This window comes from Chenopodium quinoa, unplaced genomic scaffold, assembly GCF_001683475.1.
Source record: "Chenopodium quinoa cultivar QQ74 unplaced genomic scaffold, ASM168347v1, whole genome shotgun sequence".
Lineage (NCBI taxonomy): Eukaryota > Viridiplantae > Streptophyta > Magnoliopsida > Caryophyllales > Amaranthaceae > Chenopodium > Chenopodium quinoa.
Genome location: NW_018742484.1, coordinates 3,284,518 through 3,298,818, shown reverse-complemented (window position 1 = coordinate 3,298,818; position 14,301 = coordinate 3,284,518). Strand labels below are relative to the sequence as shown.

Below are 14,301 nucleotides of genomic sequence, written 5' to 3'. Positions count from 1 at the left end.
TTACATACTTATTTGTACCATTAGAAAAACATTTATACTACTACAACGTTTAATGATACCATTTACATATTTAACGGTACATTATTATACAATTTAGGAAAAATTGTTAAAAATAATACTCCCTCCGCCCGCTATTATCTACAACATTTACTAAAAATAGGTGCTCTCTATTATCTACAACAATTTTTTTTTTATTTCCTCTTTTGGTAAATTTTTAGTAGTAAAATGTCAACTTTACCCTTACTTAAAATTTTTAACTTTGTTTACAATTTGTTAATTACATTGACTTACCAACTAATCCACCACCTTACCCCAGCCACCTTCGCCTCCCCTACCACCAGCACAGACGAGCCCACAGCACCAGCATCACCGCAATTCGTTGCGCAATTCTCCACCACCTTACCCCAGCCACCTTCGCCGCCCCTACCACCAGCCCAGACGAGCCCAGAGCACCAACACCACCGCAATTCGTCGTACAATTCTCCACCACCTTATCCCAGCACCACCGCAATTCATCGTCATGCAATTCTCCAAATCTGGGTTTTGTGGGTTTGGTGGTGGGTTTGGTGTGTTTTGGTGGTGGTTTCGGGGGGTTGCGTAAGTGGGGTTGGGTGTAGGTGGTTTGTGGGGTGGCGGTTTCAGTGGTTTGGTTTGTGGGGTGGTGGGTTTTGGTGGTGGTTTCGTGGGGGTTGCGTAAGTGGGGTTGGGTGTTGGTGGTTCGTGGGGTGGCGGTTTCGGTGGTTTGGTTTGTGGGGTGGTGGGTTTTGGTGGTTCGTGGGGGTGGTGCGGTGGTTCGTGGGTTGGGTGTTGGTGGTTTGTGGGGTGGTGCGGTGGTTCGTGGGGTGGTTGTTCTCCAATGTTTAATTGTGTGTTTTATTTTAGTTTAGTTTAATTATCCCTACTCTCTCCTCTTACTTCTCAATAATCTTGTTTAAGAAGTTTTGCCTAGGAGTCCGCAATTATGTCCTTTGGTGCAGATAACTCCGGGTGGAGGGAGTACAAACTTTGAACGGTTTGCCAAAAACAAGTCAATCTTTTGATTATTTCTGAATTGTACAAACTTTTGGGAGTATCCGCTTTAAACAAGTTATTTTACTTGCAACCTGAATGACAAGTTAATTTTTTTTTTTAAAATAAATTCGTTTAATAATGTAATTAACTCTTAATAAAACCTTTAATTAATAATTAAAATATTTTTAAAAAATTTCTTCAAAAATAAAATATTTTTAAAAAAACCATCTCCACCAGCCACTCACCACCGTCGCCAGCCTCCCTCCCAGCCCCCCGGCACTAGCCAAGCCCAAATCCCCCTCCCTGGTGCCGGCATCGACCCCCTCCCCTGCGCGTCACCCCCTTCCCTCTTCCCCGGCAACCAGCTAACCCCCTTCCCTAAAACCCTCCCTCCCCTCGCAAAACCACCAAAAACCCATCCCCCACCCTCGAAAAACCCTAACCGAATTCCTAGCGGTGGCTAGGGAGGTCCGATTAGGGTTTTTTAGGGTGGGAGATGGGTTTTTAGTAGTTTTGCGGGGGAGGGAAGGTTTTAGGGAAGGGGGTTCACTGGTTGCTGGGGAAGGGGATGACGCGCGGGGGAGGATTCGCTGGTTGTTGGGGAAGAGGGAAGGGGATGACGCGGGGGCACGCCGGGCAGGGGGAGGGGGATCTAGGCGTGGTCGGCGCCGAAGGGCTGGGAGGGAGGCTGGCGTTGGTGGTGCTGGTGGTGGCTGGTGGAGGAGATGGGTGGAGGTTTTTTTTTTTTTTTTTTTTTAAATAAAATAATAATAATAATAAACTTTTAAAAATAAATAAAACAAATTAAATTTTCAAACCAATAAGATAATGACACGTGTCTCACATAACCTATTAATTAGGTTACCAACAGGTCATAACTTGTTTAATGCGGATACTCTCCAAAGTTTGTAAAAGTTTGTATTATTTAGAAATAATCAAAAGATTGACTTGTTTTTGATGGATCGCTCAAAGTTTGTATTATATTTGACACTTTTTCCTACAATTTATACTCTTATTAATATTTACAACTTAGCCATTACAAATAGGTACTATACGCCAATATTTCTCCCCATATAAGCCCAACCGCGTACAATATGTGTTTTTCGAGTTTTTCTTGAACTTGCCCAAACTTTTAAATTACAGTAAAAAATTAGTCCATATAAGCCAAACCGTAAGTCCGTAACATGACCTTCTTGTCTAATTTGCTGAATTCTTTACACTTCATACTTTATTACTCGTAATAATTTTTGCTGCTAAAATTTCCACATTTTATTACACAACAAAGAAGAAAATGGATTACAAAGTATACAAACTAGTCTACAATAGCGTCAAATGATGACAATATCTTCTAGGTTTCAATCAACCCATAACAATTGACTCCAGAATCATAGGAATCATCCAATTAGCCTATGGCAATCCAACACAGATTTATGGGTTGCGGACTATTTCCTCCATTACCCATTTTAGGGTGCTTGATGTTGTATTTGTAGGAGAGATATCAAGTTTTTGGGTTAGTGTTGATAAAGTGTTTGATAAATTACCTCAAAGAATTTGATAAAGAAAAGGGTTTTTGGATTAGTGCAGATAATATGTTTGATGAAATGTGCCAAAGAATCCAACAAATTTTTTTCATGAAATGCCTTAAACAATTAATTAATTAATCATATTGTAAATAACCCGGATTAGTTTAGATGAAGTGTTTGATGAAACGATTCAAAGAATCCGATTAAAAAAAATAAATTGTTTTGTATGAATAGGTATCTACGATTTATGATTATTGGAGATAAGTGTATGATGAATTGCCTCAAAATCTGATTTAAAAGTATGATATTTAGGTTATGTATTAGTGAATGTAATGTGTTCAATGAAATGACACAATGAACCTGACAAACAATGAGAAGCAACTGAGGAAGTGCTACCTAGCTATGTACTGGTAATGGTAATAGATAAGGGATTTTTGGTGGTCTGATTTCAACGATTTCCGGTTGCCCTACATCCGTTTTTAAGGGCACATACAATACCTATGAGATAATGAATCACTGCCTTTCGTTGCTCATTTGAGAGGAAGAGATGGATTGCAATCCATGCTAAACGAAGATGGCGGTAGGGGTGAATATTGGTCCAGATCCGGACCAGACCTGAACCGGGTTGGACCAATTTATGCGGACCGACAATGGACCTGAATCTTTCGATCTGGGTCCGGTCCCGTCCGGGTATTTTATGTACACCCCTAGCTAGGGTGTGAACAGCGGTCTAGATCCGGATCGGACCGAACCGGATTGGACTGGTTTACGCGGACCGGCAATGGACCTGAATCTTCCGGTTCGGTTTTCGGTCCGGGTATTTTATGTACACCTCTGGATGCCGCACAAATGCAGAACGCTCTTCATTAGGATTTCAGCTAGTTCTACAGGAACTTGCAAGTTCATCTTTTCAATAATCCTGTTTGATGGGTACAAATATGTTAATTTCAAAAGAAAATATGTTCACTTATTGTACATTAAACATTAATATTTTGAAATTATATACAAGTATATGTGATTATGTTCTTTGTGAGCAAGTGAAGATATAGAGAAAATAAATCTAAAGATGATGTGTAAGAAAATAAATAGTCTTACAAAGCATATATATCTTATGATTTAACTAATCACTAACAATTTGAAGCAAATATTCCAACATGAATATGTTGTTATCGTCTATATTTCCGACTCCCAATCTATTCCATGTAAATCGTTGTCAATGTTCTCTGATCTATTAGTTTGCCACCTTAAGGCTTTGTAGACTAGCTAGTAATGACACACTATTGAGCCACCTTAAAGATAGCTACACGCACCACCATATGCATATGTTTATCACCTTACATTGTTATTTATATTTATTTTTTTGACATATGTTTAATAGACCGTATTACAAAGTATGAAGAGCCTTACTAGCTCCAAAGTTACAAAAGTTACATATATGAACTAAAAGACATCCCTGCAAGAATCTGTCGATTTGAAAAAAGTTAGACGGCATGTTCGAAGGAATTGTTAAAATTGTTACCTGTTGAAAAAAGTGGTATGATCATTTTAAGTAGCTTGCCAGATCAATACTACAGTTTGTACTGAAGACAGTAACTGCATTGGGCAAGGCTTGAGTGCGAAATTTCAAGGCTTGAGCACTTTGGTATTTAACATCCACCAATTAAAATCACATGATCGAGTGGCTATTACTGTATACCCAAATTTCATATCTTCTCAATTTAATCGTCATATTATGACTTTTATTTTACATTTGTTAATTTTACATTTGAATTTCACTATAGCGTGTTTGGTATGTGGAAAATTGGAAGTAGAGATTGATTATGGGGAATAGAGATTGAGATTAGAAATAGGAATTTATGGTTGGAAATCTATTACAAAAAAATAAAAAGACCAATTCCTTATTTGGATGCAAATGGTAATATAAGGAATATATTATTTTACAAAATTAACCTTATTAAAATTTCTGTTTGCCCATTCAATAATGGCAATTTCCTCATTTCTCACCTCTCCCAATTCTCATCCCCCAATACTTTCCTCTTGGTAATATTATGTTGGGAATAGAGGGAACAAGATAGTGCCCGTGCGATGTCCGGGGTTTTTAACTTGATACATATATTTTTTTAAAAGATTGTATTATAGAAACAAATTGTAGGCAAATTTTTAATTTGATAAATTTTAGCGTATTTGCCTTGGAAATGTTGTCATGTCATAATATTTCTATACATTAGAGAAGGAAGATCAAATGGAATATAAATGGTAGATAGTAAGAAACAATAACATAATTACCTTAGTCTTCATATTACAATTTCCGGCCCAATATTAAATATCCCACATGACCATTAGTTGTTCTATGGACAAATACATCACCTAGAATATCTTTATAATACGAGTACTTCGCACATGAAGTAATTAATAAGACTTTTGAATTATCTTTATCATCATACTATTTTTGTATCACTTTTCAAGGGCGAGAGTTATTATGCACAATAAACATGAGAGAGAAAATATTTTCAAGAAAAAAAAATTATAAGTCACTTGTGAATTTTGGTCAGGATGTGTGGGGGATTGAGAGGGAAAAATTAACTCTCATTTAGCATAGTGTAGATAGATAGATTCAAATAATACTCCATATAATAATCATTTACTCTTTAAATGTCAGTAGACCACCGGCACTGTTCTTATGAACAGTAGGACAGTGTCCTTCCGTCCATACCCTCGGCTTGGAGTGTTATTTACGGTCTTGCCATTGTATTCTGATTTTCACTGTTTTCCAGCTTCTTTTTCCTCTTTCTATTCTTCTTCTCTCTCTTCGTATTCAGTCTATCCTTTTTCTTTTCTCTATCCTTCTTCTTTTCTCTCTCAATTTGCTTATTTTTTCATTTGGGTTTTTTTCTTTTTCTTTGCTCTTTCTCCTTCGTTCGTTTGTTTGGCATTGAAGCTTATTATATGAGGTGATTTAGTGTAGATTTGTTTAGTTTTTTGGGTTTATTGATTTTTGGTCTTTACTGATTTCGATTGTTTCTGGATTTTTTGTGTTTTTTTATTTGAGTTTTGAATTTTACTGATTTCGATAGGTTTTTTTTATTTGGGTTTCTTATGTTCTTTGTTGCATGCAGTTGAACGCTTTGCTTTTGGTGAAGGCGTCAGTGAGCTGGGTGTATCTACTGTAAAGGTATTAATTCTAAATTCACAATTGATAAACTTTATCAAATCAAATTAGGGGGTTTTTCACTTGGATTTTTTTTTTCTGTTTCTTTGTTCTTTCTTCTTTGTTGTTTGTTCGGCATTGAAGCTTATTATATGAGGTGATTTAGTGTAGATTTGTTTAATTTTTTGGGTTTATGATTTTTGATTATTACTGATTTCGATTGTTTCTGGATTTTTTGTGCTTTTTATTTGAGTTTTGAATTTTACTGGTTTCGATTGTTTTTTTTTATTTGGGTTTTTTATGTTCTTTGTTGCATGCAGTTGAACGCTTTGCTTTTGGTGAAGGTGTCAGTGAGCTGTTTTTTTTTTAGATTTGGTTGAGCTAATTTAAATTAGAAAGTGTAATATAAAAACAGTGATTAAAGTGTGAGATTATATATTCTAATTGACAAATATAAAAGCATGCAATTGATGTTGGAGGTCTAACAATGGAGGATGAGGTTTAACAATGGCAATAATTAGATCTTTTGGCGGCTGTTTGCAATGTTGCATGCTTGAGAGTTGAGACGAAATGCAGGAAAGGGGAAAAAAAAACCATGCAATTGGGTTATGTATATTAGTCTTTTAATTTTGTGAGGAGTTGTAGTTGATTTGATTAATATGACAAATATAAGTGCAAGTAGTTCAGTAGTTGATGTTGAGTGTATAACATCTGAGATTTTGAGTTTCAATAATGGCAGTAGTTATATTTTTTGGCTCTTTAGAGCACCCATATACAGAATCCAGAGTGATTCCAAAATACTTGCAGCATGGTCAGAGTCTAAGTAAAGGGGTGATGCATTGATTTGATCTAATTAGTCTGTTAGTTTTGTTAATTAGGCTTTGCTTTTCACATTGAGAAACAAGTTTTGGGGCATGCTTGGGTTGTGGTTAAATAATTAGGGAGATTATTGAAAACTAAAAGAACGTTTTGTGGAGGTGATATAATTAAGGGAGGAGGAAGGGATGGGGGAATGGCTACCCTCCAAATAAGGGTAATAGTTCCCCACCAGCCCACCCAGCCTCCCCCTTGGCCCTTGAGTATATATTTCCCTAAAAATAAGGGTAACTACCTTACCTGGTGCACCTTCTCTTTAGTTTTACTTATTTTCTCCTTAGTTAATGAATTCCAACTCAAGAATACAGAAAAATAAGTTTAGACAAGGGCTATATAATCCAGAAATGAAGGTTCAATTGGTTAAGTTCACATAAGGGGAAAGGGTTACCATTTTCATTTTACAACTAAATTTTAATTTTAGACAACTTCAAATAAGATATTTTAAGGTGAAAAGAACGAAGCCAATTTCTATCATTATCTTTACCTTTGTTATCTTTCTCCATTGTCATTTATTGTACTTTCTTCTGCTGTATTTGAATGCTTCTCATGAATCTCATCTCTAGGTGATTGATTTTTCTGTGCTGTAGCTCTCTTTTGGAAGATTCCAGACAGATGAACAAGCATGGTAAGATATCATAAAACCTGTAGGAACTGTAGCTGTTGTTAGGATCAGTACGATGGATTGGCTTGGTCAGTCTCAATATACAGAACATACTGTTTACTGGTTGGCTGTTTCATCTGCTATATCAGAGGTATTTCCTCACGTTGATGCTTGAATATTGTAGAAGTTCATGGTTTATCTTTTGTCTCTGGGTCTTACACTCACTTTGATTTCATAACACCCACCACGTCTATATATATTACCTCAAATCAGAGCTGTAGGATTCTTAGGAAAACATCATCTGCTGCATCATGTTTTTAGCTATCCTTCATAACCCTTGAGAGATTTTTTTTGGGTGAAGGGTTATGAATTCTCGTTGCCTCTCAATTTTGAGTGTCCTCCTAATAGACGTAAAGCTATATAAGAAGTTTTTGGTTTTCATGTTGACTCTTTGGGGAAGGATACTGAGCAATTAATGAAAAATACACTACTCCCTCCATGCCTAAATAATTGGCCACATTTTTATTTAATAAGGCCACTATTATCTTTAATTTTGATTTTTCCCATAATATTCTTAGCTATATCCATAACAAAGAGTTTCAAACAAAAACAGTGGTGGTGGAGGTGTACAGAATATGGATAATTAAGTTGTTATTATTATAATATGGATAATTAATTGTTTGCTTGATATTGTTTATAATATTTTTTGATTTAATTAATAGCTTATTATAATATACTATTTAGAGTACTTGACATTACATAAAACAAAGATAATAATATAATAAAAAAAAGATATAAGTGTTTAATAGGCCGAATTGAATTTCTATTAGGTGTATAATTTAAAGTATTAATCACAACAAGACATAAATGAATATAATTCGGTTATAGATGTTTGATGCTAATAAAGTTATTTTTGCATATGAAGTTCGGTAAAGGTGTCGAAAGAAAAGTACTCGACAGTGTGTAAGAAACATATGATATTGAGTTGGCTGGTAATCTCTTCCTCAGTTTTATCTTTTACTTCTTCTTCTCTTTGTTCTTCCTCTTGTAATTATGAAGATTAACAATCATCCGGCCTTACGCACAAGGATATGGAATGACTTATTTATTTAATACATCAATGTCATTGGAAGAAAAGTGCTTCACAAAGTGTAAGAAACATATGATACTGAGTTGGCTGGCAAACTCTTCCTCGGTTTTTTCTTTTACTTCTTCTTCTTGTTCCTCCACTCCTTACTCTTTCTCTCCTTCTGTGTCTCTCTTAATCTTTCTTTTCTTGCTTTTTCTTTTTCTGTTTTATCTTTTTTCTGCATTTTCTTCTTTGTCACTTTCTGATTGCTCAGTATCTTCCTCACCTTTCTGAACTTCGCTCCACCTTCGCCAACATTCCCTTGACCTTGCTGCACCTCCCCTGACCTTGCTCCACCTTCGTCAGCACTCCTCAAAATGGGTGATAGACAAAAATTGGTTTAAGAATAGAAAAATATTCTGTAGTGAAAACAATGACCATTTACTTTAGAAAAATTAACTTTGAAGTGATTAATAGGCAGCTGAATCTTTTTATTTTTAATCCAATTCTCGTGTCTAGCCATCGGGACATGTTTCTTCTTTGCTAGATTCGCGCGCGCCATATAGGGGACATGTTTCTTTTTTGCTAGATCTGATTAAGTGTTAATTAGTACAATATCTGTTGGGAATTCCCGTTAAGCTATAGTTCATTTGCATTATATAAGCCCATCTGCCTATTTAACCTCATTAGAAGTAGTATAAAAGGGATAGATGCTAATTTTGTATGCATTAGGATATGGAACGACTTATTTATTTAAAACGTCAATTTCATGTATGAGGATGGTTGTGATGTTGTAGGGAAAGGTGTCGGAAGAAAAGTGTTTGACAAAGTGCAAGAAATATATGATACTGAGTTGGCTGATTAATCTCATTAAAAGGAGTTAAAAAGGGATAGATGCTAATTTTGTATGTGGTAGGATATGGGACGACTTATTTATTTAAAACGTCAATCTTATATATGAGGATGGTCGTCCTGTTGTAGGGAAATGTGTTGAAAGAAAAGTGTTTGGCAGAGTGCAAGAAATATATGATACTGAGTTGGACTTTTCAAATGTGTGTCAGAAGACTCACATTTGAATAGATTTGGTTTGAATTTGAATTTGAATAGAGTTAATCAATTATGAATTCAGAAAAAAAGAAGAATAATGTAACATACTTGTAGAGGATTATGAAGTGACGAAAGAATAATACCAGATGGAATTAGCCTAAACTAAGAAAAATCAAACAAAGATTGGTTTTATCCAACTATCCTATATCGTAACAAAGACAACCTTGGAGTAAAGCTCATAAAATATTGGGCTATCAATTATTGGTTTTGTCCAACTATCTCTTTTTAATCAATTATGAATTCAGAAAAAAAAAGAAGAATAATGTAATATACTTGTAGAGGATTATGAAGTGACGAAAGAATAATACCAGATGGAATTAGCATAACTAAGAAAAATCAAACAAAGATTGGTTTTAAACAATTATTGGTTTTATCCAACTATCCTATATCGTAACAAAGACAACCTTGGAGTAAAGCTCATAAAATATTGGGCTATCAATTATTGGTTTTATCCAACTATCCAATTATTGGTTACTTAGGATGGTTGTCCTGTTGTAGGAAAAGGTGTCGGAAGAAAAGTGTTTGACAAAGTGCAAGAAATATATGATACTGAGTTGGTTGGCAAACTGTTCCTTAGTTTTTTCCTTTACTTCTTCTTCTCTTTGTTCCTCCACTCCTTTCTGTTTTCCTTCTTCTGTTTCCCTCTTCTTTTTCCTTTTAAATTTTTCCCTTTTCTTTTTCTGCATTTCCTTTTTCTCCACTTTTTTGATTGTTCAGCATCTTCCTCATCTTTCTGAACTTCGCTCCACCTTTGCCAACTCTCCCTTGATGTCGCTGCATCTCCGTTAAGCCATTTCATTATTGAGTTTTAAACACTTTCATTAACAGCTTCTGGTTCCAATTGGTCTTTTCAAAGGTGTGTCCCAAGACTCACATCTCAGAAACCTTGCCCGATGAGCGCCAACTATCCTTGACCTTCACTTCGCCCTTTGATTGTTCGGCATTGAACTATCTTTATGTTGTCTGTAAGTTACTGCCTTGTTTTGTATTCTTTTAAATACCTTTTACGATATAGGATACTGGTTACTTAGGCTGGAGTTTCAGTAGCCTGTTTTTTTTTTAGCTTTACTCTAAGGTTGTCTTTGTTATGCAAAAACTTGTTCATTCGCATTATTATAAGCCCATCTGCCTGATTAACAGCATTAGAAGTAGTTAAAAAGAGATAAATGCTAATTTTGTATGCACTAGGATATGTGACGACTTATTTATTAAAAATGTCAATCTCATGTATGAGGATGGTCGTCCTGTTGAAGGGAAAGGTGTTGGAAGAAAAGTGTTTGAAAAAGTGCAAGAAATATATGATACTGAGTTGGCTGGCAAACTCTTCCTTCGTTTTTTTTTAACTTCTTCTTCTCCGTGTTCCTTCACTCCTTTTTCTTCCTCTTCTTTTGTTTTCCACTTTCTTTTCCTTTTATAGTTTTTTCTTTTCTTTTTCTCCATTTTCTTCTACTCCTCTTTTCTGATTGTCCAGCATCTTTGTCACCTCCCTGAACTTCGCTCCGTCTTCGCCAACTCTTCCTTGATGTCACTACACCTCCCCTGACCTTGCTCTACCTTTACTGCACTCCCCAAAATGGATGACAGACAAATATTGGTTTTAAAATAGCAAAAGATGTTGTAGTAAAAAAATGACCATCTACTTTAAAAAAAAAAACTTTGGAGTGTTAACTAGGCAGCTAAATCTTTTTGTTTTTTGTCCAACTGTCGTGTCCAGCCATAGGGACATGTTTCTTCTTTGCTAGATCTGAAAATGTATAGATCCATCTTAAGGTTATGAAAGTGTACAGGGTACAATTAACCTCATTCATTTTTTTTCCTCTAACATTTATTATTCCCCAAAATGGGTGACAGACAAAGATTGGTTTTAAAATAGCAAAATATGCTGTAGTAAAGAAATGGCTAGCTACTTTAGGAAAAATAACCTTGGAGTGATTACTAGGCAGCTAAATCTTTTGGGTTTTTTTTAAGGTTATGAAATTGTTCAGCATAAATCAAAACAATGAAAGATCTTGTATGGCTCTTTTACATAAAACTTCTATTAAATTTACATATAACTTAAAAGCAATTGCAAATATTTTACTTATAAAGAATATTGTTAATAAAATACATTGATAATATATATACTAATTACAAATGTACTGTAGGGTGATGTGGTTGCCTTTCAAGCAATTGAACAAAAACTCAGGAAAAATACAACATTCTTCAAACTCAGTCCATCTAATTCCCTAGGTTCAAGCAGTGTTTTAGAATGGTCACTCAAAACAATTGAGACCGTTGAAGATGCATCCAAAAAGGATTTAACAAAATCAACTGTTGCAAGAAGTGAAGAAATTGAATATTCAGATTTAAATATGAATGTGGAATTAACACCAACCAAGCCCTATGTGAGTACTTCAGTTAATAAAGAAGATAATGTTACAGCTACATACGAAGATTCAACAGATTCAAAAATAAGAGACAAAGGGAAAGATAAAATTTCAGAAACAACTTTCTGTAAATTCTCATTGCCATCAAAAGGTATCAATTCTAACACATATTTATTATAAAATAAGCTCTCTAAATTATGCATGGTAATTCTTGCAAATTAATACACCTATACCCCTATTTCCAGGTATTGTTATAGCTGATGAAGGCCATCGAATTGCTGACAGAAACATGAAAAACAAGCCCCTGAAACATTCAACTGCCGATACACCTGCTACTGTGAATTCTCCTAAGGTTTCACCTGCTGAGTGGACAACACTCTGTCGCACACGCAAGAGTGGAGACAAACTGTCTCCAATGACTCCAGTACAAAATGAAGACACGAAACCTAACTCGGTTTGTGAACAAAGTGTTGTTCGAAAAAAACTCCGTCTCACAACACCACAATCTGTTGAAAATGAAGATCATGACTCTGCCACCAAGGACCCAACTAATGCTGTACCAGACAGTGATGCAAAAACGTCTACACCCAAGAATGATCATGTCACAGATCTTTGAAAGATATTGGCAGGAAATAAAAAAAAACAGCAATGTATATAGGTAAATGAACTAGCTACTATGAAAAACTTCAAAGGTGTGGTACCGTCACCCCCTTTTTATGAAAAAAAAATTGCTTGCATGATAATTACATCAGTGACATCTATTAAACATGAGGAGAAAAAATCCTCTGTATCTTTTGTATTGCTCCAGCATTGCATTAAAATAAGTTTAGATGAAGGTAGAATATCCAATGTAAGCAGTGCTGTTGAGTTAAATCTTTTGAAGAATTTTCTAAGAACATGTACAATAGTTAATGTTCCTGGAAAACACTACAAAGGGTAGTATGTTGATTATTAGAAAAATACACTGATGTAATGTTCATTCATAAATCAACATATATAAAATATAAATATTATGCTAAATTAAAAGTTTTTATGATTATATTTATCCCAAAATGCAAAATATAAGAAAATGAGTGTTTTTTAGTATATACTTTTCAATCAATAGACAGGATACAACTTTACAGCCTCCGGCTGCTATTTTTTTACTTCAGCTTCATTAGTGGTCAATGATCCCTGTAGGACGTAGAAAGCAAGAATTAGTTATCGGAGACAGACAGACCTGTAAAACAGCAGTAGCCACAAATACGATTCGCAACCAACAAGGACAAAATGTAGTATGTGTTTATGTAGCTATTGAACAAAAAGCATAAAAGAACAATTATGCAAATAATAGCAATTATTTCAAAACATAAATGACCACCTTATGAACTAAACTGCTCCTATGAATTGGGCGTTGCCTTCAATCTGAAGTTAAGCTATAATGTTAACTTTATTCACTTGCTACAAAAAATAGATTTACCAACTTCTTTCTAATAACGTAATTTAAATCACATCTTCCTCATATAATAACTTAGAATGCACAATTTCCCTCTTACATTGCCTTTTAATACTTTAAATTCTTACAACATACACACTATGTAAACATAATTATCGTGTAACAAAACCGCCGGATACAATCCTTACTAACAATAACCGCCGCCATTGGGGTGCCGCGCGCGAAGCGCGCGGGACCACAACTAGTAATAAATAAATGTAATCAATATTCTAAACAAATTTAATGGTTCACCCAAAAAAAAAATTTAAAAAAAAAGAGAGAAAAGAGAAGAGTTTAGGAGGATAATTCCCTCCAAAAAAGATTTCACTTTAATTTAGAGTAATAGATATATTCTCAAGGCAATTCCCCCCAACCTGCTGTATGCCTGTATCCCAAATTTCCAGTCCCAGAAACAAACTTGGGTCATGGGAGTTCCTTTTACATGTGATTAAAAGTCCTACTGCCCTAAACTACCCCAACTCATATTAAACACCCCTAATTTAAGTATATTATTACCGCCTCCTTTACATATTAGTTGCAACTTTTATCATTTAGGGGTGTTACACATTAGTTGTAACTTTCCATTTTTTCCCTTTTTTAGTAAGTTTTTTTCAATGAAAGTATAAAAATAACCTTACTGAAGAGTTCATAAACACAATTAGTTACCTAAATCAAATTTCATTAAATTCCTAATCTAACTTATTTAACAAAATATTGTCATCCAAAAATATCAACAACCATCAAAGATCATTATCTCCCATCTTCATCTTCCACCAACAAATCAGACCACGACATCACCCACCTTTACCGTTGCTGTCACTATATCTAACCACTACCTTCAACGTCGTCGATGCTCATCACCACCGTCAAAGTCGCCTCCTCCTCCTCCCGTGTTCCTTTTTCTCTCTCTCTTCTTTTTTCTTTTTTAATTTTGAAAACAAATTCGTTCAGCTCTAATGGTTTGAGGGGTGGATGGGCTAGTTTGGGGTGGCTCGAGGCGGTTTATGGGTGAATTAGAGTGGTTTCGTGTGGTTTAGGGTGAGTAGGGCTAGTAGGGGCGATTTAGGGTGAATGTGGGTGGATTTGGGGGTGAATAAGGGTGGTTGTTATGGGATGGTTTGCGCTG

At 35.2% G+C, this 14,301-nt stretch overlaps 1 protein-coding gene across 5 annotated transcripts; it reads left to right on the top strand.

The window, feature by feature from the left end:
- Positions 1–5,326: 5,326 nt before the first annotated feature.
- On the top strand, positions 5,327–12,721 carry LOC110719406. Of its 5 annotated transcripts, none has more exons than XM_021898341.1 (5): positions 5,327–5,485; positions 5,651–5,706; positions 7,146–7,183; positions 11,480–11,852; positions 11,947–12,721. In XM_021898341.1, the coding sequence occupies exons 3-5, from the start codon at positions 7,181–7,183 to the stop codon at positions 12,315–12,317; spliced, it is 747 nt and encodes a 248-aa protein (XP_021754033.1). In that variant the 5' UTR covers positions 5,327–5,485; positions 5,651–5,706; positions 7,146–7,180; the 3' UTR covers positions 12,318–12,721. The 5 variants fall into 5 exon arrangements, with proteins under 5 accessions (XP_021754033.1, XP_021754030.1, XP_021754034.1 ...); XM_021898338.1 differs by having other exon boundaries at positions 7,146–7,310; XM_021898342.1 differs by having other exon boundaries at positions 7,122–7,183.
- Positions 12,722–14,301: the final 1,580 nt, after the last annotated feature.

Bases quoted from the DNA above. Each gene is read 5' to 3' on its own strand.
- LOC110719406 (XM_021898338.1), top strand. From the start codon at position 7,236: ATGGATTGGCTTGGTCAGTCTCAATATACAGAACATACTGTTTACTGG. The intron at 7,311-11,479 runs GTATTTCCTCAC...AATGTACTGTAG, and splicing joins TTTCATCTGCTATATCAGAG to GGTGATGTGGTTGCCTTTCA. The intron at 11,853-11,946 runs GTATCAATTCTA...CCCTATTTCCAG, and splicing joins ATTCTCATTGCCATCAAAAG to GTATTGTTATAGCTGATGAA.